We start from the raw sequence: 23,273 nt of genomic DNA on the forward strand, positions 1-23,273 counted from the left end.
ATCCGACTTCAGCTCAGGTATTGATTTTGCAGTCCATGAGTTCGAACCCCACGTCGGGCTCTGTGCTGACAGCTCAGAGCCTGGGGCCCACTTCGCATTCTGTGTCCCCCTCTCTCTCTGCCTCTCCTGTTTTAAATTTTTTTTTAATGTTTATTTATTTTTGAGAGAGAGACATAGAAGGCAAGCAGGGGAGGAGCAGAAAGGGAAATACAGAATCTGAAACAGGCTCCAGGCTCTGAGCTGTCAGCACAGAGCCCGACGCAGGGCTCGAACTCACGGACCGCGAGATCATGACCTGAGCCGAAGTCGGACATTCAACCGACTGAGCCATCCAGGCACCCCTAAAGAAATGCTTTAAAGCAACATCAACACACTCCTAAGTTAAATGTGAGATAACTTCTCAGCGTCCCCCACAGCCCAGACCAGGAGATGTACAGAACACAAAAGCAACTCTTCAAACATTTATTCAGTTGACATCTAAGATTTCCACACTCAGTGCCTCCGCACGACTTGGGGTGAGCCTGGATGTGGCCACTGGGTACTCAAGAAAGGGGGCCCCATCGCGGGGCTGCCCCAGCAGGATCCAGGTGGATCCGCACTGGGTAGGGGGGAACTTCGCCCAGTCCCAGACACCTGGGTCGGAGGCGGAACCCCCAGGCCTCAGACCTCAGCAGGGCCGTGGTGACACCGCCTGGCTCTCTCTGCACAATCACCAAGCTCACTGTCAGGTGAAAGCCTGAGACCACAGCCACGTCGAATGCTGTCTCACTGCTCATGAGGTCTCTTCTTTGGTAGAGGCTCTCCAAGGCGTCAGGGAAGCGCCGGGCTCCAGCTGGCAGGTCGGCTGCCTCCTTCCCAGCAGGCAGAGCACAGCCAAGGTGTGGGGCAGGTGACTGGGGCATCAGGCTGGGACACTTCAGGGCTCTGGGCTTACTGCCACTCTCTACTGGGTAGCTCCCTACAGGGTCAGTGGATCCCAACCAGCATTGGAGGAAAGGGCAATGAGGAGGAGGGGGAGGTTGGAGGACAGGCCTCGGGTGAGAGTCAAAAACAGGAGGGGAGTGGGCGGGGTGATCACGGGGCCACGAGGATGCCCAGGGGCAGCACCAGGCACAGAAGTGGAATGAGGAACACCACTGGATACAAAGAGGCAGCCCGGTTTATCACTTCAACTATCCACTTAGAGTAGGCAGCAATGTCTGTATAAACTCCAGGCACATTTCCACGACCACAGCCTAAGCCCCAGCTCACGAGTCCCACCTGGACCCATGTGTCCTTAAATTTACAGACCAAAGGGCCCCCAGAGTCTCCCTGTAGAAAGAGAAAGAAACAAACAGGCATGCAAGGCCATCCAAGTCAGAGCAGGCTCACTGCCCTGCAAGGCACCAGGGACTCAGGCACATGGGGAAGTTCCCCCAGGCACCTATCAGGCCCAGCTTTCTGCAAATATGAGAACTAAGAACTTAAAAGTTAATGGGCAGGGGCACCTTGGATGGCTCCATCGGTGGAGCATACAACTCTTGATCTTGGAGTTGTAAGTTCAAGCCCCATGCTGGGTGTAGAGATTACTTAAAAATAACAACCTTTTTGAAAAAAATAGAAAAGTTAATGGGAAAACTTTAATATCCTCAGGAGGATATTTTAACCGGTCACTGCCCAAACCACAGTGGCTGTGAAAACATTTGGAATATCACCTCTTCTTGGCAGCCCCCTCAATCCATCTATCTAGCTAACAGTTTCTCTAGGACTCCTAACCCATATAGCCAGCTGCCTCCATATTGGAAGATCCCCTCCCAGACATCCCATATATCCCCCACCTCACCCAGAGCACGGCACGTCCTTCCCAGACCTGCTCTGATGGCCCCACACCAACCAGCTCAGACAGAAACAGACAGCCCTCCTAACCTCTCCCGAGCCCCCTCCCTCAACAGCACTCAGTTACCCAAGATTCAACGTTGGACACACCTCCTTCACCCCCTCATCCCCCCACGTCCCGCTCGGGACTCAGCACCATCGCCTAGATGATGGAAACAAACGTCTAGCCCACAGTCCTGCCCAGACGGCGTCTAGAAACTTGGACCAGCACTCCAGGCCACGCGTACTCTGACTCCAACCCTCTTCTCTGGCCACATTTGCCACCTCATTTGGTCCAGACCTGGAAAACGTTCCCTTAAATGTGACACGTTCCCTGGGACCTCTGAGCTGCTCCACATGCTGATCCCTCTCCCTACAATGCTGTTCTCTTTCCAAGAAACGCAAACACTCATCCTCTAGGAGTCCTGCAAGCACCCACGGGGGAACCTGGAGCTGATATCTTTGGACCTCACCTCGTCTGTATAATCGCTACGATGTCTATGCCGCGGGGTTATGATGTGGGTTCACAGAGCTACTGGGGGTCAATACCCACACTGGCTCACACCGTAAGTGCCACAGAGGAGGAACTCAATCAAAGGGACTTCTGTTATTAGCATTACCTGCCCCAGCTTCCCCACACCGTGGCAGTGCCCCCAGGCCAGCAAGGGCTGCTCCCCTCTGAAGAAACAGGCCAGGCCAGCTCAGGGGAGCCACAAGGGAGGAGGAGGCCGTGCCACTTGCGAATGAGGAAACTGGGAGGGAACAACCTCGATACAGAGGTAGGAAAGGGTCCGTGAACTTACCTGACATGAATCCTTTCCTGCACCTTTATAGCCACAGAGCATTCCTTCCAGTACGACATCCCTAGTTGTTTTCATGGCTTTCTGAATCATCTCATTACATTTTTCATGGTGGATGATGTCTTGGTCGACCTCATGGAGAACAGAGGTAATAAGGTCGCCACCTATAAGTAAAGAAACTCAGAAGTAAAGAAACTGTGCACAGGTGGACAGTAAGCCCCTAAGCACCGAGAATCCCCTTTGAGAAGGCAGGGCGGTGGGTATCGTCCCCATTAGACTCTGGAGGAAACTGAGGCCCAAAGTTGACACGGGGATTAAAAGGAGGTAAGAACTAAAACCAAGACAGGATAAAGAAGAACCGATCTGGACAGGAAGAGGCAAGGCCTTACCAGCCTGAGAAATGATCATCAGGTATCTGTTACCCTGAGTATCAGTGGTAATCGTGACAGGTATTCCGTGCATCAGTAACGTATCTTTACTTTTGAGCAGGATCACAGACTCTCGAATGTGCCCCAGGGTTACCAGTCCAGACTCTTTCCAGAGATGGGGGCCCTATAGCCTCAGCAACAGCGACCTTCTGGCTCTGCCTGTACTCAAAAGGACAGGAAGCTCCCTAACCACCAAGATACTTTCAGAGAGGGACAGCTCTGGCTGGCAAACCACTCCTCACCTGCTCAGCAGAAAGCCACCCTGAATAGAATTCCATAGCATCTGGCTCGGTCCCCAGGGAACCTAAAAAAAAAAAAAAACCCAAGCCAGCCAGGCATGGTCCCTCACGAATCTCCATAAAGAGATTTCACCCCTGTATTTCTTCTCCTGAGAGTAGCTCCAGTTCCCGGGACCGGTGCCTTTCCTAAATGGCTACCATGAAATATTTGTGTTGCAACAAAAGTCCTCAATCAGTGTCCTCAAGCCAATCAGGAACCATCACCCTGGCTGCTGCTAAACCGCTGTCCCCTCACCCCTCTGCCAGGCCGTCTGCTTCCCTGTCCCTCTCTTTAGCCTGTTTGCCTAATGCAGGGCTAAAGCTATCTCCCTCTTCCTGGGTCGGCTTCCTGCCTCACAGTCTCACCATATTCTTCTTTTCTGCCCCAACCGGTCACCCAGCACGTGGTCCCAGCTTCCACCCGGAAAGTCTTCTGAGGGATGCATATAGGCTGGATGGTCATGGTGAAGTTTACAGGGTAGAGGAGCTGGAGAAGGGCAAGGTCCTTTTGAATGGTTCCAACTACTGACAGCTGAGGGTGGACAATGATGTCTCGGACGGGGACCACCACACTTGTGATTTCTTTATAGACACTCCGATCTCCCATCTTGACATTGTAGTGGAAACGGCTGTGGGAGAGAAGAAGATGTGCCCCCTCAGAGAGACCCCAGGAAGCATCCCGTGTGCCTTTTCCACACATGGCAGATGTTTCCCAATATGGTCCCAACCTCCCTCACCACTCTCTCCACTGGCCCAACACCAGGAATCCCTCCTTACCGACTCTCAAAACTGGTCTGCTCATCCAAACGATTGGTTTTGTTCTCAGAATTAGTATTCCTGGTAACCACACTCCCAGCGCAGACCCCATTTTTAGTGGGTGTGCTTTGGCTGGGTTGGGTTGGGCTTGGGTTCTGCCAACTCGCCAGGGCAACAGAACCTACTAGGTATTTGAGGAGAGCAGGACTGGCTTCAAAACTCTCAAGTCTCAGGGTGCCTGGGTGGGTCGGTCTGTTGAGCATCCGATTCTTGATTTCAGCTCAGGTCTTGATCCTAAGGGGGGTGGGATCGTCCCCCTCCCGCCCCCCCCCCCCCACTGCCCAGGGTTCTGCGCTGAGCGTTGAGTCTGCTTGGGATTCTCTCCCCCCCCCCCAACTGTACTCTCTCCCCTCTCCCCCCTAGTGCACTCTCTTTCTAAAATAAAATTTAAAAAAAAACAAAACCTCTCAAGTCTCCACTTGTCACTCCTCACCTTAAAATACAGTGGCCTGCAGTCAGTACCCACTGCTGTGTGATGAGGGAACCTCCGCACACGTGCTTGCCTCTGATCCTCACGCTCACCTGCCAGGGCCACTTCCCTTCTTCAGCCTCCTGTCCTCCCAAGATTTTCGCATTTACCTGGCCACACCCTGGGGTGAGAACAGAGCAGGAGGAAGAACCTCAGAGAAACAGGCCCTGCTCCCCAGGCCTCCCAGGAAAGGCCCAGGTGCCCCTTGGACACGTGAGAAGGCCACGGCCTCCTTGACTCCAGGACGGTGTTATGACGTCCCCAGGCCACATACCCGCGAGGCCGAGTGGCATCCCGCTCAGACTCCACAAGCGGTGCTGCATTCCTCAGACCACCCCCCCCCGGGGGGGGGGTGAGGTGGAGGGACCCTGGCTCCCCCACACTCCCCGAGAGCACTGGTTCCCACTCTGGTGCCTCAGCCACCTGCCCAGGGCCCCCAACGCCAAGTGTCACCTGGGATCAATCCCACCAACTGGGAGACTGGGGCAGATTCTTGGGGCTCGGGGGGCGTAGACGGTCCCGCAACCCTCCACACGGTGGCATCGGGGTCCTCGTGGCCGCCTCCCAAGGGCGAAGGGGAGAGTGGGGATGGCGCCAACCTGCCCCGCGCCCCACTGAGCTGCGGCTGGAGGAGCAGGAGCCAGAGTAGGAGGCCCGGGGAGCCGCCAGTGGGGGACGCCATGAGCCGACTGGTACGGCGCCCCCTCGCGGCTCCCCCTCGCGGCTCCCCCTCGCGGCTCCCCCTCGCGGCTCCCCCTCGCGGCTCCCCTCGCGGCGGCAGGTGGACGGGTCTGCGCATGCGCGCGAGCGTCGGAACTAGAGCTCCCGGATTGGGGGCCCCACTGGCGTGCCAAACGTCGCGCACTGGGTTCCACCGGGGCCCTGTCTCCACTCCGTGACCTGCCTTTCAGAGCGCAAGTTAAAGCCTACTGTAGCTAGAGGAAGAGAACATAAAACAACTTCTACCCCTAAGGAAGGAGCCAGATCAGACTCTCTCGCCTATGCTGGGAGAGAGTCAAGATCACTGAGAAGGCCTCATCTCTGAGAGCCAAGAATATAGCACCTGCCGGACGGTGAGGCGCTGAGCCAGAAAAACAAAGAATGCCCCACCTCCTCCCTCCCCTACTAGACTAGCAAGTGTCCAGGAACAAGTAACCGCAGTTTACTGCTAAAGGAGGGGTAAAAGTGTGGAAAGACGCCCTCTTTGTCACATAAGCACAGAGAAGACTGTCCCGAGTGTGGAACAGACACGGAGAAACAATCCAACAAATCAACCACCACTCTAAGCAAAAAATAACAGAAGAATTTCAAGCCTGGTACACATGGAGGGTAACCATACAACAAAACTGGGCATGACTGTCTCAATACTCTCTACTAAAGAAAAGACGTGACCATTTCTTTTTTTGCTTTTTAATATTTTTATTTATCTTTGAAGGAGAGAGACAGACAGAGCATGAGCGGGGGAGGAGCAAAGAGAGAAGGAGACACAGAATCCGAAGCAGGCTGCAGGGTCTGAGCTGTCAGCACAGGCCCGATGCGGGTCTCGAACTCATGAACCCTGAGATCATGACCTGAGCTGAAGTCGGTCACTTAACCGACCGAGCCACCCAGGTGCCCCAAGACATGACCATTTCTGAGCACAGTGTTTAAGTCTCTGTTCGCCTACACAAAATGACTAGTTTTAACAAAAAACGATGAGACACTCAATGAAAAGAAAATTAACAACATGGTGTCAAGAGACAAAGCAACCAACAGAACTAGATGCAGATATGACATGAGGTTTGGAACTATCACACAGGGAATCTTAAATACTCTGATGAACATATTTGAAGACTCTAGTTCAGAGGTCAATAAATGTTTTCTATAAAGAGCCAGAGAGCAAATATTTTAGGATTTTGAGATACAACTGAGGATATTATGTAGGCTTTTATATAAAAAGAAGAAAACTTTTCCATAAAAATATAGTAATAATCGGGGCACCTGGGTGGCTCTCAGTCAGTTGAGTGTCTGACTTCGGCTCAGGTCATGATCTCACAGTTCATGGGCTCAGGTCATGATCTCACAGTTCATGAGTTCGAGCCCCATGTCAGGCTCTGTGCTGACAGCTCAGGGCCTGGAGCCTGCTTTGGATTCTGTGTCTCCCTCTCTCTCTGCTCCTCCCCTGCTCACACTCTGTCTCTCTCTCAAAAATAAATAAAGATTAAAACAAAATTTTTTAATTAAAAAAATATGTAGTAATAATAGTAATTGGGTATAATATTTTATCATACAAATCTACCAGTGAGAAGAATGGGATTATTTGGGAGGAGAATAACAATTTACCTAACTGGGTGTAAAATTAGTGCTCTCCAAAAATAAACTCAAAATGGATGAAAGACCTAAATGTGAGACAGGAAATCATCAAAACCCTAGAGGAGAAAGAAGGCAACAACCTCTTTGACCTCAGCCACAGCAATTTCTTATTTGACACATCTCCAAAGGCAACAGAATTAAAAGCAAAAATGAACTATTGGGACCTCATTAAGATAAAAAGCTTCTGGGGGCGCCTGGGTGGCTCAGTCGGTTGAGCATCCGACTTCAGCTCAGGTCACGATCTCGCAGTCCGTGAGTTTAAGCCCCGCGTCAGGCTCTGGGCTGATGGCTCAGAGCCTGGAGCCTGCTTCCGATTCTGTGTCTCCCTCTCTCTCTGCCCCTCCCCTGTTCATGCTCTGTCTCTCTCTGTCTCAAAAATAAATAAACATTAAAAAAAAATTAAAAAAAAAAAAGATAAAAAGCTTCTGCACTGCAAAGGAAACAGTCAACAAAACTAAAAGGCAACCAATGGAATGGGAAAAGGTATTTGCAAATGACATATCAGATAAAGGGCTAGTATCCAAAATCCACAAAGAACTTAGCAAACTCAACACCCAAGAAACAAATAATCCAGTGAAGAAATGGGCAGAAGACATGAATAGACACTTTTCCAAAGAAGACACCCAGATGGCCAATAGACCCATGAAAAGATGTTCAACGTCACTCTTCATCAGGGGAATACGAATCAAAGCCACATTGAGATACCACCTCACACGGATCAAAGTGGCTAAAATGAACAAATCAGGAAACTACAGAGGCTGGCAAGGATGCAGAGAAATGGGAACCCTCTTGCACCGTTGGTGGGAATGCAAACTGGTGCAGCCACTCTGGAAAACAGTGTGGAGGTTCCCCGAAAAATTAAAAATAGAACTATCCCATGACCCAGCAACAGCACTACTAGGAATTTCCCCAAGGGATACCGGAGTGGTGATACATAGGGGCATGTGTACCCCAATGTTTATAGCAGTGCTTTCAACAATAGCCATATTATGGAAACAGCCTAAATGCCCATTAACTGATGAATGGATAAAGAAGATGTGGTTTATATCTACAATGGGATACTACTTGGCAATAAGAAAGAATGAAATCATGCTGTCTGCAGGATTGTGGATGGAGCTGGAAGGTATTATGCTGAGTGAACTAAGTCAGTCAGAGAAGGACAGATATCATATGTTTTCACTCATATGTGGATCTTGAGGAACTTACCAGAAGACCATGGGGGAAGGGAAGGGGAAAAAATAGTTACAAACAGAGAGGGAAGGAGGCAAGCCACAAGAAACTCTTAAATACAGAGAACAAACTGAGGGTGGATGGCGGGGGGGGGGGGGATGGGAGATGGGCATTGAGGAGGGCACTTGTTGGGATGAGCACGGGTTATTGTATGCAAGCCAATTTAACAATAAATTATATTCATAAAATAACAAAATAAAAAAAAACTAGTGTTCTCTATCACCAAAATCAATTGCATATTTCTGTTAATGGTGATCTATAATATTTTATGCATTTAATTTTTAAAATGGCTTTTCATGCAGCGTTGCCAAATGCTGATATTAATCCATGAACCTATAGCTTCAAGCATATTCTTCCCTTGGAAGGCTTTAATGAGCTATTTTAAGTTTTTCTCTTGATACTTGCCTTTCATCATGTCATTACATCGCAAATTAATCACTTCACTGGAGTTGAGGTGCAAGCCCCTCGACTTTACAGTTAAATGGGTTTGAAATATGTAAATTTCCTTTGCGGCACTTACGCAGAGGTCCAGAAACTGCTTCTGGAGTGATAGCAGAAAGCTCAGAAAATATATTCACTGCAAATTTGTGTGGGCATGCATATCTTGCTTAGTTTAACTTTGAACAGCACAAGAACTGTATAAAGCAGCTTGACATAACTTCTGATGCAAAAAACATTAGCTATCGTCCAAATGATTTGACTATAGCATAGACAGCAATAGAAAACTAATACAGGAATGAGAAAGAATAGAGAGGATACTGTTATAAGGTCCTTGCACTTCCTGAAAAGCAAATAGTCTTATTTGAAAGCAGAGGGCAATTAATGAAAGATATATACTGCAAACTCTAGGGAAATCAGGAAAAACAGTTACATAACTATCAATAAGACCACAGCAAAGATAAAATAGAATCATAAAAAATACTCCATTAATTTAAAAGAAAGCAGGAACAGAGAAAAAGAGAAACGACATGGTACAAATAGAAAGCAATTGCCATGATAGATTTTAATCCAACAATATCAACACTTACACTAAAGGTGAATGTTCTATTAAAGAATTAATGCTTCTTTTTTTTTTTAAGTAGGTTCCACACCCAGCGTGGACCCCAACATGGCACTCGAACTCACAACCCTGAGATCAAGACCTGAGCTGAGATCGAGAGTTGGACATTCAACCATCTGAGCCACCCAGGCACCTCGAATGAAAGCTTCTATTACGTGAACTAAGACAGTCAAACTGGGTTGTTTTTTTTTTTTTAAAAAACACAGCTCAAATATATAAAAACACAGCTTGGGGCGCCTGGGTGGCTCAGTCGGTTGAGCGTCCGACTTCGGCTCAGGTCATGATCTCACTGTCCATGAGTTCGAGCCCCGCGTCGGGCTCTGTGCTGACAGCTCGGAGCCTGGAGCCTGCTTCGGATTCTGTGTCTCCCTCTCTCTCTGACCCTCCCCCGTTCATGCTCTGTCTCTCTCTGTCTCAAAAATAAATAAACATTAAAAAAATTTTTTTTTAAATAAAAACACAGCTTAAATATAAAAACAGGGAGGTTATAGGGAAAAGGATAGACTATGATATACGGTGCAAACACTAGCTAAACAAAGGAGTGGCTCTATTACCAACAGCCAAAGCCAACCTCAGAGCAAAGGATATTATCAGGGATAAGCAGAGACATTAATTACAGATGATAAACAAAATTCTAAATGTGTATGTACCTAAATACACCTAACAACAGAGCTCAGAATTTACAGAGCAAGGAGAAAAAGACAACCTAACCAAAATTAGAATCTGGAACTTCAACATGTCTTCCTAAAAAACTGATAGAATGAGTACACAGAGAACTAGTAAGCATATATAAGATCTGCAAAATACTATGAAAGAGTTAGACCTAATGGACATTTATAGATATTCTATCCTAGCAACAGCAGGATACACTTTTTTTCCCAGTGTTTGTGAAACATACACCAAGAGAGACTGCATTATGGGCCATTAAAGAAGTGGTCATAAATTTAAAGAACTGAGACTGTACAAATTACATCATGCAGATACAGATCATAACAGAAATTAGAATAACAGAAAAATGTCTTGAAAGTTGGCAAATGTTTCGAGTTTTTTAAAACTTGGAGTTTGGACTTCCAGAATGGCTTCGTGAAGAATTTGGTTGATTCTCTCTCTAGAGAAAAAGCTACTTAACTGGTGAAAGCTATTTTTTAAAAACCATGATGTCAGGTGTCTGGAAAAATCCTATGGGCATACAAAACACTGAGAAATATTTATACGAGAAAATCTACAAAACTTGCTAAGAACAGCGGAGCCTATGGCATTTGAGCCATAACCAGCTCTCATCCCCCCTCCTTAGCTCCATTTTATGGAACTCTGCTATGAATAAGCGGCCAAGACAACGGGATCTCCTTCTCCCCCGGCTAAGATTTCACCTCAGAAGAAGGAGGTAGCTCGTGTCTCTCCTTCCCCAAAGTCCATTTGCAGAAGCCCTGTTCCAACAGGCATGCCCAGGAGGACTGGAGCTCCCTTTCCACACTTTGCTCCTACTCACAGGGCAGAAGGTCAACCCCAGGCACAGCAGGCTGAGAGCACTGGGGCTTCGGGTGCCCCATCCCAGCTCACTCACAGGACAGAGGTTCCACCTGGGGAAGGGCCAGTGAGAAGCCCCATGGATTCCATCTGTTCCCCAGCGCCCACTCACGGAACAGGAGTTTCACTCGAGGAGAGGCAGGCTGCCACCCCCATCCTCGGCTCTGGTGCAGCAGCAGCACAAACGTTCTGCCCAGGGGAACAGGCAGGCTGCAAGGAGGGCACTGCAGCTCTGTCTGAAATAACTGAATTTATTTGGAACAGACGTAGAGAAATTCGTGCCTAAGGGAGTTGTTTAAAACATAGAGATCTTCCTGATTAGCAAGTAAGAGAGGGTTGATCGCTCCATAACACTGGCAGCGACCAGTGAAATGGTAGACTGGCTGGAAGTTTAACAGAGAAAACTAGTTCAGAAAACTAGAAAGAAAACTAGAGAGAGCCAAAAAGACCATGCACACACCACTGTGCACAAACTATGTCTTCTAGGGAGTGAATGGACAAGGAACTCCCAAGCTACTAGTCCCTGGCTGAACATGTAGGGGAAAAGTAAATTCCCTAAGCTGTGAAAGCAGTCTCCAAGATAAACACACATATTCAACAGTAAATAGTGAAAATAAAACTGACTAAAGGCGCTTACACACGACCATTGACCAATGAGTGGCTTATGCTGATTCAGGAATCAACCCTAAAATAAGGGGGGGTGTGCAGGAATCTGAGCAAGGATATCTCAGAGACTGCAAAATGGAAGGGAAATAGACTTCACAGAATTATCTTACGCAAGTCACTAAACAAATAAACAAATGACCAAACAAACGACATGACCATAAGTCCGGGGTGGGGCCAGGGGGCACAGAACCAGTGTCCAGATTCGCTACAATATATTACCTGTTGTCTGCCTTTCAGTGAAAAAATTGCAAGACATGCAAAGAAATAAGAAATGCACAGGGAAAAAGGCAGATAATAAAAACTGTCCTTAAGGGGACATCTCAATTGAGATGCAAGAAAGGATTCCACAAAATGTAACACCTTTTCGTGATAAAAACATTCAGTAAACTAGGAATAGAGAGAAATGTCCTAAATATGATAAAGGCCATATATGAAAAACCTACAGTGAACATTACACTCAGTGGTGGAAGATTAAAAGCTTTCGCCTAAGATCAAGAACAAAACAAGGATGCCAACTTTCACCACTTCTATTCAACGTAGTACTGAAAGGTCTAGCCACAGCAATTAGGCAAGAAAAAGAAATAAAGGCACCCAAATTGGCAAGAAGTAAAATTATCTCTGTTCACAGATGGCATGATCTTACCATAAAGGTTGCACAAAAAAGAAGAACCTGTTAGCAATAATAAACAAATGCAGAAAAGTTGTAGGATACAAAATCAACCACAAATATCTATTCTCTAATGCATACACTAACAGTGAACAATCAAAAAGGAAATTAAGAGGGGCGCCTGGGTGGCTCGGTTGGTTAAGCATCTGACTCTTGGTTTCTGCTCAGGTCATGATCTCGTGGCTTTGTGGGTTGGAGCAACATGGAGCCTGCTTGGGATTCTCTCTCTCTCTCTCTCTCTCTCTCTCTCTCTCTCTCTCTCCTCTCTCTCTGACACTCCCCCACTCACACTCTCTCTGTCTCTCTCAAAATAAATAAACTTTTTTAAAAAATGAAATTAAGAAAACAATCCCATTTACAACAGCATCAAAAAGAATAAAAATACTTAGGAATAAATAAATTTATAAATAAATTTAAGCAAGGAGGTGAAACAACTGTACAATGATAACTATAAAACACTGCTTAAGGAAATTAAAGACTTTAAGTAAACAGAGTGACATCCTCTGTTCATGGACTGGAAGACTTAATGCAGTCTTGTTAAAATGATAATATTATCCAACGCAATCTGCAGATTCAATGGAATCCCTACCAAAATTTCAGTGACTTCTTTTGCAGAAATAGGAAAACCTATTCTAAAATTCATATGGAAACTTAAGAACCCCAAATAGCCAAAACAATCTTGAAAAAGAAATCCAAGTTGGAAGACACATTTTCTGATCCTGAGGATGGCAGAGCACAGAGGAGTGAAATATAGGTCCTGGCTGTACCCACCGAAGCCATCTGACATCTGGACTCCTGAGGAACAGCCATCTACTAGTCTCCTTTATACTCAGAGCCACATGACATCAGTGTTCTGTTCCCTATCACAAAGCCTCTGCTGATTGTCACAGACATTCTTTTGACTTCCCCTTCTGGAGTCTGTGTATGACCCTCCCGGTCCCCACATCCACATCCAGATTCCATCTGGGGACAAAGCCTTCTGCCCCTACCCCGGGGGGGGGGGGCATCAAAAGTACATGATGGAGATACCTCTCATCAAGTCTCTTTTGAAAATTTAAATTCTCATTTTTATGAGGGGAAAGTGGGAAAGTGGGGAGAAGAAGAAAAAGCAGGGGAAGGAGGGAATTAAATGTGAAGAGTGGGGAAGGGAGGAGAGAGGAGGGAAGGTAAAAGGGGAAAGGAAGGAGGTGAGGAGAGCACAGGGAGGCAAGGAGAAGGGAAGTGGAAGGAGGGAAAGAAAGGAAGAAACTGAGTCATATGCAGGTAGGAAGATACAGAAGGCACTTGCCTTCCAAAACAAATCCAAATGAACCAACTGAAAAATTAATAAAACTATAAGAAAATAGACTAAGAGGGCTGGGAGAAAAGATCAATATACAAAATCAATAACTTCTATCCTGCAGCAATCACAAATTAGAAAATATAATAGAAAACAAGCGATTCCACTAATGATAGCCACACCTATTTTTAAAAATACCTACGAAATGGGGTATCTGAGTGGCTCAGTCGTTAAGCAACTGACTTCAGCTCAGGTCATGATCTCATGGTTCATGAGTTCAAGCCCTGCATCGGGTGTTCACGAGAATTCTCTCCCCTTCCTCTCTCTCTCTCTCTCTCTCTCCCCCTCGCTCACTTGTATCCTCTCTCTCTAAAAAAATAATAATAAACAAACAAACAAACCTAGGAACTGACATTACACCATTGGCCCAGGACCCTCTGACCCTTTCCAATCCCTCCCCTCCTCACTAAAGGGGCTCCAGCCTCACTGGCCTCCTTGATGGGCCTCATGACCTCCTGCCTCCTGGCCTTTGTACTGGCTGCTCCCTCCGTCCCCAGATATCCAGAGAGTTCATTTCCTCACCTCCTAGGTCTATACAAGGGTTGGCAAACTTTTTCTGTAAAGGGCCAGATACTAAATATCTTAGGCCCTATGGCCAAGAGACAAAATCAAGAATATTATACACATACTTAAATAGAACAGAGAAAACAAACTTCCACAAAATATTTATTGATGAAATTCAAAATATAATCACAACTGGGGTGCTTGGGTGGCTCAGTCAGTTAAGTGTCCAACTTCGGCTCAGGTCATGACCTCACAGTTCGTGGGTTCAAGCCCCATGTCAGGCTCTGTGCTGACAGCTCAGAGCCTGGAACCTGCTTCAGATTCTGTGTCTCCCTCTCTGTCCTTCCCCCGCTCATGCTCTGTCTCTCTCTCTCTCTCAAAAATAAATAAGCATTAAAATATATATATATAAAATAAATAAAATTTAAAAAATAAAAAAATTTTTTAAAATTAAAATATATATATATAATCACCACTGAGTACTATTTTTTTGTCTTTATTTTTTGGTAATACAGGTTTACCAAGGAGAAAGAATGGAGTTCTTTTAAGGGGATACCATCAGTGTTAAGTGTTCCGGATCGTGGAATTGACTGCAAATGCTCTTCTGTAAGAACCACTCTCAGCTCAGAGGTGGCAGGCCAGATTTGGTCTGTACTCAAATGTCACCTCCCCGATGAGGCTCTCCCAGGACACCCTCTCAAAAGCTGTGCCCTCCACCCAGTCTTCCCCCCTTATCCTTTGATGATCTATGCTGCACTATGTATTTCACTCATGTATACATCAACCGCCCTCCCCTTTCACGTCTAAACGTTCTGCCTGCAGGTTCGTCTTGCCACTGCTATAGTCCCAGCCCCTGGCACACGCCTGGCACCTGGTAGGCACTTGATACACGTCTGAATGAAAACACAGAATCGGAGCGCAAGAACGTAGATAACTCTCAAGTGCTTAGAGCAGTGCCTGGCTTGTGCTGTGCTCAAGAAGTATTAGTCACTGTTATTGTCACTTGCAGGAGGGGCCCAAGCATCTGGACGGTGCAGGCCCCAGAGCCGACAAACAAAATTTCTAGCCACCAGCCACCGCCATGTCCTGCCTACCTGCCTGCGGCATCTCCTCTCTCTGTCTCCCTGCTCCCTCTGCGGCTCCTGGTCTCTGTCCCTCCACTGGATCCTGCGTCCCCCTCTGGCTCTCTCAGTCTTTGTCCCCTGTTTACAGAGGGGACTTCAGGACCAGCTCCCAGGGCTCCTCGCCCCTCAGGCAGAGGCCCCACTCACTACGGAGATGCCTTAGCTCCACTCTCCTCCATTCTGTCCCCCACCCCACCCCCTCAGTGCCTAAAGATTCTGGCCCCCATGTCTCCACGTGACTAGGTGCACCTACCTCTCTGCTGACCCTTCACTGAGCACTGCGACTCTGCCAGGACACCTGACTTGTCCCTATCTACCCCAGGCTGCCAATTCCCCAGGCCCTACCCCTGCCTCGGCCACCCTGCTCCAAGAAGCTCAGGCCTGATCCCTGCCCCCCAGCTTCTGAGAGCCCCTCCCCCTGCCCTCGGGAAATTTCTCGTTGCTGGGGTACAGCCGCTCTCCCTCGCTGGTCCCCTCTCTAATCCCACAACAGCCCCGTCCTACAAGAGAGGAAATGCCAGGTGAGGGGCCGAGCACTTTGCCACACAAGGAGGCAGGAGTGAAGCAGGACCCTGGGCAGGGCTGGAAAGGGCTTCTGGCAGTACAGCAGACAGAAAGCGACGGCAGACAGAAAGATGGACAGATTTTGGGGTGAGCGGCAGTTGAGCTGGGACTAGAAGCCGGAGGCCCTCCTCCCCGCCCGACTTCTCCGCAAGACCAGGCGTCAGGGGCTCACCCGGGAGCCGGCTCCCGCCCCCTGGCCCAGCGCCAGCCGTCATCCCCGTGAGGTCAGCCACCGGCCCGCGATTTCGGGGAAATACCAGCTCCTTATTAAAACCAGGCGGTGGTCAGGCCCCTGCTGCTTTCCCAGTAGAAACTAGGGTGTTTGTTCCGAGAGCAACGAGAGTGGGCAGGGCCTGGCCAGCGCCGCGGGCGGGAGGCGGGAGCCGCAGCACCTACCTGGCCGGGGGTCCGGGCGTCCCGGGGAGCCGGGCAGGGGGAGGGGGCGCACCCCGAGGTGTGGGCCAGGGCCGCGGTGGGGGGCGGGGGAAGCACACAGCACAGGAAAGCGGGGCCGACCGGGGGGGAGGGGCGTGGGCTGGTGACCGGGAAAGCACGCGGGAGCCGGCGGGACAGCCCCCCACCCCCACCCGCAGCGGCTCCGACCGCGGGCGGGGGGCCTGAGGCCCTCCCCTTCCGGGCGGGCGGTGCGCCCCGAGCCGCCCGCCGCTCCCTGCAGGGGGCGCCCGAGGGCCGCGCTCCCGGCCGGGCCGCCGGCATCTGGAGCGAGTTAGGCCGGGGAGGCCGGCGGGCGGCGGCGTGAGCTCATCCCGGCCCGCCCGCTGCGGTCCCGGCGCTGGAAGCGAACGGAACAGAAGCGCCGCGCCGCGGGCCGATCGGGGCAGCGCGGCGGGAGCGTGACTCCGCCCGGAATGTGGGTGCGAGTGGAGAGGCGGTGTTGTGTGTGTCGCTGGCGCGCCGCCGAGGGAGGGCTGAGTCCCGGGAGCCGGCCGCCAGCGTGTGTCGCTGTAGGTCACCGCGTGTCGTGGCTTGTGAGGGTGTGTGTGTGTTCCCGTGGGGCAAACACCGCGTGTGACAAGTTACGCGCATCCCAGCACACAGTCTTCATTCTACCAAGTGCGGAGAGGGGAGAGGGCCGGCTGGACTGCACAAAGCTGGGTCTCCTGGCTCCCTGCCACTGATCCCCTTCTCCGTGTGTGTGTGTGTGTGTGTGTGTGTGTGTGTGTGTGTGCGCGCGCGCGCGCGCGCCCGCGCGCGCACGCAGAACAACGAGCCCGCCCACCGTGCCCCACAGTGCCGGCGTCCACCTCCCCTCTGCCCACACACAAACTTACCCTTCCCGGTCACTGCCCCAGGCCCCCACCCCTGCACCCTCAGGCCCTCTCCTCCTTCAGGAGGGAAGGAGAGACCACTTCACACCCACTTCACACCGGGGTCACGGTCACGGCTAACAGTGACACACAGAGACCACACGAGGAGACCTTCCTATAAGAAACTCCTTCCTGTTAGCGGGACTCCCAAGTGGGAGAACCCACAGGCAGGTTGCAAGGTAGTTAGAAGCCTAGAGAGGTCCCTTGGGTAAATGCGCTCATCCCTGCCAACAGGGGAGGGGGGAGCAGGAGAGGCTGGAGGTCACTGAACCCTGCAATGGGCCCTGGGGTTACTGCACAGGGTCTGAAGGGCCTCCAAGGCCCCAGCACCCCCAAGGCCAGGAGCCAGGGTGGGGAACATGGCATTGTGGCCGTCCCCAGACACAGAGTGGGGAGCTGGGGCTAGAGGAGATGTCTCTGAGCATCCAGGGCTCCCCTGACCCATCAGGCTGGTCCTGGCCTTTGACCCTCACCTAAAGGATCAGCTGTGCCAGCTTTGGGTATCTGTAGCCCCAGCCGTGCTAGAGACCTTAGGGGGGTAGCCCTGGCCACCCAGCACCCACCAGCCTTCCTCGCGGGGCTTGCAGCATTGTTATGCTCCCATCCTCCTCCCTTTACCCCACAGCTGGGCAGTAGCTCTGAGACAAGGACCCTGCCTGCAAGATGGGGCACAGGAGTCTGTCCCCCTTCCTCACCAGCTGTTGCTCCTGGGGCCCAAAGTACACGTTTGCAAAGGGTTGGCCAAGAGCTCCAGGCCTCTGAGTCACCTCCGGGCCTCCACCTGTGAGACGAAAGGATGCCGTGGCCTGGCTACGCCTCCACACAGAGTGTAAACTCTAAAGGGACAGGCATCTACTGTAGCCAAAGGGGTCCTCAGCTCCCAGGACACAGGCTCAGCTCTCAAGACACTGGGGCAAGCTGGGTGAGGGTGGTTTTTTTTTTGTTGTTGTTGTTGTTGTTGTTTTTAACTGGAATGACTCTGGTTTGTATAACCAGAGCTTCCAAATTACTTAGCAAAACATGTTTGCTTTTTAATTAACATGTGCTTGCAAACAATGGTTTTAATTAAAGTGGGTGGGGGGAGGGAAGGGACGTGGAGGAGAATATTTCAAGGAGCTCCAAGTCCTGGGCCAGACTTCTTAAAAATAAAGTGGGAGCTTTGCCCCAAGCCAGCAGAAGCTGGGAGGCCAGGCTCTTTGGGAAGCTCCAAGAACACCCCTACCTGCCTCCACCCCTCTCCAGCTCCTTTGTTGAGAATTCACCCTATTGCTGATGGTTAAGTTACTCACGTACCTACTGTTCCCTGGGCCCCCTGGGAAGGGGTGGTCTTTTAGAAGGCCATTTTGCAGGTAGATGGAGCGGGGTCCACCAGATAAGAAAGAGGGGACAGCATGAGTGGAGACGTGAGAGTGTGGGCTTTGTTGGGGGAATATGAAGTTCACTGGGGAGGGAGAGAGCAGAGGTGGGGGAAGGTGACCTGTGAAAAAGCCGGATTCCCCAGACTGGTGGACTGAAAGGGTAGTGCTGGACTGGGAGGCACTGATGTCCAAGTCCCAAGGAGAGGTGAGCTGGGGCCAGGGTGGAAGGCTGCTCTGGGCAGAGGGATTGGTGGAGGAAGGGGAGGGACTGTGGAGACTAGAAGTCAGGAGGTGGCCTGGAATCAGGGGCTGGGGCTTGCTGGTCAGAGGCGGCTGCTGCAGGTTTGGTGGGATCCAGCAGGGGGCAGCGTGGGCCCCCTCATCCTGGACTCAGGATGCACCCAATCAGTGCTCTGTTCAGGAAGAGTGAGAATGAAGAAAGGGATGGTCCCTCCAAGTCAGCTACACTTTCTCCCTTTTCTGACTTTTAGAGCCAATACTGGAGTGCAGCCCAGGGTCAGAGGTCAGCACCGGGATGGGACAGTGCCCCCACCCCCTCTCACATGCAGACAAAGGGAGATTGAGAGGAAGGTTTTGGGGAATAAGGGCACCCACCGCCAAGGCTCGGGTCAGGTGGCCCCTGGCTCCAGACCCCGGGGGCCCCACCAGGACCCTGTTTCTCATTAGGGGCCCTCTAGCCTCCCCCAGCCTGCGCCCCCACATGAAACGTGCCTCCCTGTACTTAATTCATTACGCCAGGCAGGGTGGGAGGCCCAGCGGGTGGGGGTTATTTTTTTCCCCTGAGCTCAGACATTCCTCGCTTTATTATTCTCCACATTTCAAAGCAGCTGTCGCCTCCCGCCGCCCCCCACCGCCCCCAGCCCGAAGCTCAGAGTCCAGAAGGGGCCTCTCCAGGGCTCAGAACGGCAGAGGCTTCCACACCTCCAGCCCAGCACAGGAGAGAGGCTGAGGCTCGGAGCTAGAGCTCCAGAACAACCTGCAGGGACCTCCCCCCACAGTCTGCACCTGAACTTACCTCCCCCCAAGCTTGGATCCCCGTTGCCCTGTCACCCTCTTGTAACACTGTCTTTCCTGTCTCTATTCACCCTCTCTGGGCTACCTTCCACACTGGTGACCTCAGAGGCCCCCTCTACAATGCAGAGCCGGCCCTGGCGTCTCCTGCCTGGAGCAGGTGCTAGAACAGCCCTCAGGGGCCCCGCCCTGCTCAGGGCATTAACAAACCGAGCTCTGGCTGGGTCAGCAACCTTACAGAGGGCAAGGCCCATCCTGGATCAAGGGATCAGCCCAGAGGACGGCAGGGCCGGGGTCAGCCTAGAGAGTCACCTAGAGGCCAGGCCGGGGAGCAACAGTTCTAAGGACCCAGTTTTGGAGAACTAGGGAGGCCCTGGACAAACTGTTGCCCCACATCAGGAAGCTGCCCACTCAGCAGAGACGCCTCAACAGGGGGTGAGTTTCCTGTTGCTGGGGCTGTTCAAGCAAACAGCAGCTCATCAGACTCGCCCTGGAAGAAAAGAGGTTGGCCCAAGTGTCTGAGGCCCCTTCCTGCCCAACTTTGAGGTCGGAACCCAAGGCCGGCAGGGAAGGCACCCATTCCAGATGAATGGAATTAGAGGTCCCTCCTCACTCACTCCGGGATGGCAAGACGGGTCTGGAAGCATAGGCCGAGCTGTAAGGACAGGACACTTGGGAGCGGGGCCAAGACCAGAGCAGGACCTGGCAAAGGCATTTTCCTTGTCACCTCACCACAGTGTCCTGGCACCTGGGGGAGAGCTGGGAGCACAAGCAGGTGATGGTTGTGTCCTGATGAGTTAAATGCGGTCTGACCCAGGCCCTGGTCCCCGAGCCTGCAGGCTTCAGGGCCTCCACCTAAGAAAGGGACTGTGACCTCGGGGGAAACTGAGGCAGGAGCCTAGGCGGGGCAGGCAACCCCGGGGGTGCTGAGGACTGAGTGTGGAAGCCACTCTTTTTTCTGTTTTAATGTTTATTTATTTTTGAGAGAGAGAGAGAGCATGGAGAGAAGGAGACAGGGGATCTGAAGCAGGCTCCTCAATGATGACAGAGAGCCCGATGCGGGGCTCAAACCCACAAACCGCGGGATCATGACCTGAGCCGAAGTCAGATGCTCAACCGACTGAGCCCCCCAGGCGCCCCTGGAGGCCACCCCTGATACCATCTCGCCGCTGCTGACCCGAGAGCCAGGCATGTCCACCCTACGTGTGGGGCTTGATGACCGGATCCTCAGATTCTTCAGAGGGTCAGAGTCACTCTGTGATGTGGCCCTGGAGGGTTCGTGCCTTCCACCCAAGCCTAGGGGCCCAGGGCCTGCCCACACCCCCAGCTCTACTCTTCAGACCTACCCCAGGGACCCCCTTGCTACAAGGAAGGCACCCTCTGGGGCATGGACTGCACAGAGCCTGAGCTCCTGAGAGACGGAGAAGCTATCAGTTAGTCCGGAGCTGGCTTAACCTGCAGCTGTGGATCTGGGTGTATCTCCCTCCTGGGGGCTCCCAGCCCTGGGCCCCTTTACTCAGATCAGGCCGTGCAGAGGGAATCCCTGAAGCTCCTGGGATGTGCTCAGCCTCCCCCCTCATCTGTCCCTCAGCCCTGAGCACTGTTTCTCTTCCCCGAGTTAGAAACCATTGAACATGTGCCGTCCTGTCTCTGCAGCCACCATCCCGCCCCTGTGCTGCAGCTAGAGACAAGGGGCTGTGGCCACTGGCTTCCCACTCCCAGCTGCAGGTGGGAACAGGTATAGGCATCCAAAGGTTTGGGGACACTCCGAATCACAGGGTCCCAGAGTCTGCAATGAAGGGAATGGAAGCGTCTTCCCCCCCCAACCCTGTGTGCCCCCTCCCCCAGCCCCGGCCCCGTCAGTGCCTGTTTGTCTTAAGGGCTCATCTGCACTGCCCCTGCCAAGTCTCCACTCCCTGCTCTGTTCCAGCTGGCAGGGCCAGGCCTCTGTTAGCCATCACAGAGGGAGCACAGGCATCTGATGATGACAGGACAGGTGGATGAGTGAATGAGTAAATGAATGGATGGATGGATGGATGGATTACAATGAGCCTTAGACCTAGAAAGGCTAGGCCTCATTCAAGGGTTTCTTTCCAGGGGTTGGGGGAGATGTCGATTGCAGATTTTTCTCTGTGAGATTTTCTCAAAACCTAAAAATTGACTTGTAAGGTCTTATTTTGCCAACTAAAGACATGAAAACAACAGCCACCAGCTACCGTCAGCATTGTTTTGTAAACAAAAGGATAGTCTCAAGACAAAAAAAAAAAAAAAAAAAGGAGGCCACATGAGATCTTGGAAGAAAGACAAGCAGGCCTTAAAGATGGATAAATTGAGCTTCATGGAAAGGCCATGGGCCACCAACGTGGGCCTTCCTTTTTTCTCATGAAAACGTTCTTGGATATTGTCACAAGCTGGGCCCTGGGGCTTGGGGACACCCCAATGCTTCCAAACTCTACCAGCACAAGAACCCCTTTGGCAGCCTTCCTGACTAGAATGGGTTTCCCTGTGCTTGCACACCCCTTGGGGCAAGGTGCTCACTACCTCTCCCAGTTAGCTCCAGAGCTGGGGCTGCCATTCTGGAGCACCTTTAAGTGGCTTCTAGGCTTACCATGGAAGGAAGGGAGGGGAAAAGACCAGAAGACGAATGAGGTGAGGTAGAAGAGATGCTGAGGGGAGGGAAGATCGAGGCCTCCAGACCCAGGGTATGGGACTGGTGGGGGAAAAGGGGAGCTCATCATATTCAGCTGGACCAAAGTATAAAAATCAGAAAGTTGGCCAAGACCTAAGACTTCCCAAGGACCACTGTCTTCCCATCTCTGGAGTTCCAGAGTCTTCTGACATTCTACCCCCAATCCTCTAGAAAGGCTCTGGCATGCTCATTCCCACCAAGACCTCCCCGGATAGGTGGGTGAGGTACCGAGACCTATAGGCCAGAGAAGGGAACACAGATTGGAAGAAAACTGTGGAATCCCAGGCGTCCTCAGCTAGGCAGGGGAAGAGGGGGCTGGCAGGGGCCCCCTCCCAGCCCTGACCTTCTAGGCCCTCCCCTGTCGGAGGGGCCCTGGGCCCTGGCTGCTGAGACCGGAGGGGGCATGTTGGGCGGTCGGCCCCAGGGAGCCTCATGTACACACACTCACACACTCCCCACATTCCAGCTGTGCTCTGTCAGTGTTTGGGCAAACCAGGATTGTGCGGCTTTGGGAAAGCGGGAACAAATAACCCCCAAACTTGGGTGAGGGCGGGCCTGGGGCTGGGTGGAAGGGACCTGGGAGAACCCCAGGGAGCCACTTCTGTGCCGGGGTCACCGGGTTCAAGGTCTGGGGTTTTCCTGCTGTTCTCTGAGGCGACAGGGCCGGCAGTCCTGGGGTGTGGCTAGGCCGGCACCCACAGGCTCGTCTGCGCCCCCTCCCCTCAGCACTCCCCACCACCCACAGCTTCAGGACGGACAGCAGAGCCTCCCGCCTGGTGTCCCCAAGCACATACTTTCACAGCAATGAGGGCTGCCTGTCACACCCGCCACCGCCTGATTTCTTTGGCCTCTCCTCCTATCTCCCCCGCATCCCTCCCCTACCCTGCCTCTGATTTCATACACTCTGTGGCTTGGACCCTTTTACTCCGCCTCTGATTTCTCTTAACATCTTCATCAGCTTTCTGTCGGCCCCGCTGCCGCTGAGTGCTTTGAGCCCTAGCGTCCCCTTTCTCATACCTGCAGCCTGATTTCTTTCCTTCTCGTGAGATTTTCCTTCTCGTAATATTTGATGTCTTCAAGACCCTGCCCGACTTCATTCTACCTCGGCCTGAGATTCTGGCCTTCTCAGCCCCTCACTTAGTGCTATCTGACCCATGTCCCCGTGGTGACCTCACGATCCCTGAGGAT

At 51.5% G+C, this 23,273-nt stretch overlaps 1 protein-coding gene across 1 annotated transcript; it reads right to left on the reverse strand.

The window, feature by feature from the left end:
• Nucleotides 1-889: 889 nt before the first annotated feature.
• Nucleotides 890-17,367, reverse strand: LOC124522951 (putative serine protease 42). The gene is made up of 7 exons (XM_047094650.1): nucleotides 17,301-17,367; nucleotides 16,266-16,471; nucleotides 16,075-16,213; nucleotides 4,610-4,766; nucleotides 3,727-3,989; nucleotides 2,658-2,833; nucleotides 890-1,311 (listed from the first exon to the last, which is right to left on the reverse strand). The coding sequence occupies exons 1-7, from the start codon at nucleotides 17,365-17,367 to the stop codon at nucleotides 1,075-1,077; spliced, it is 1,245 nt and encodes a 414-aa protein (XP_046950606.1). The 3' UTR covers nucleotides 890-1,074.
• Nucleotides 17,368-23,273: the final 5,906 nt, after the last annotated feature.

The sequence above is a fragment of the Lynx rufus genome, unplaced genomic scaffold, assembly GCF_022079265.1.
Source record: "Lynx rufus isolate CCGP_SWC_20201006 ecotype Redwood Valley unplaced genomic scaffold, mLynRuf1.p SCAF_4, whole genome shotgun sequence".
NCBI lineage: Eukaryota > Metazoa > Chordata > Mammalia > Carnivora > Felidae > Lynx > Lynx rufus.

Excerpts from the sequence above, each read along its gene's own strand:
- LOC124522951 (XM_047094650.1), bottom strand. The coding sequence starts at position 17,367 with ATGTTCCCCACCCTGGCTCCTGGCCTTGGGGGTGCTGGGGCCTTGGAG. Across the intron at positions 3,990-4,609 it reads GCAGGCCACTGTATTTTAAG|CCGTTTCCACTACAATGTCA; the intron begins GTGAGGAGTGAC and ends TCTCTCCCACAG. Across the intron at positions 2,834-3,726 it reads GGGCAGAAAAGAAGAATATG|TTTCTTTACTTATAGGTGGC; the intron begins GTGAGACTGTGA and ends TTTACTTCTGAG.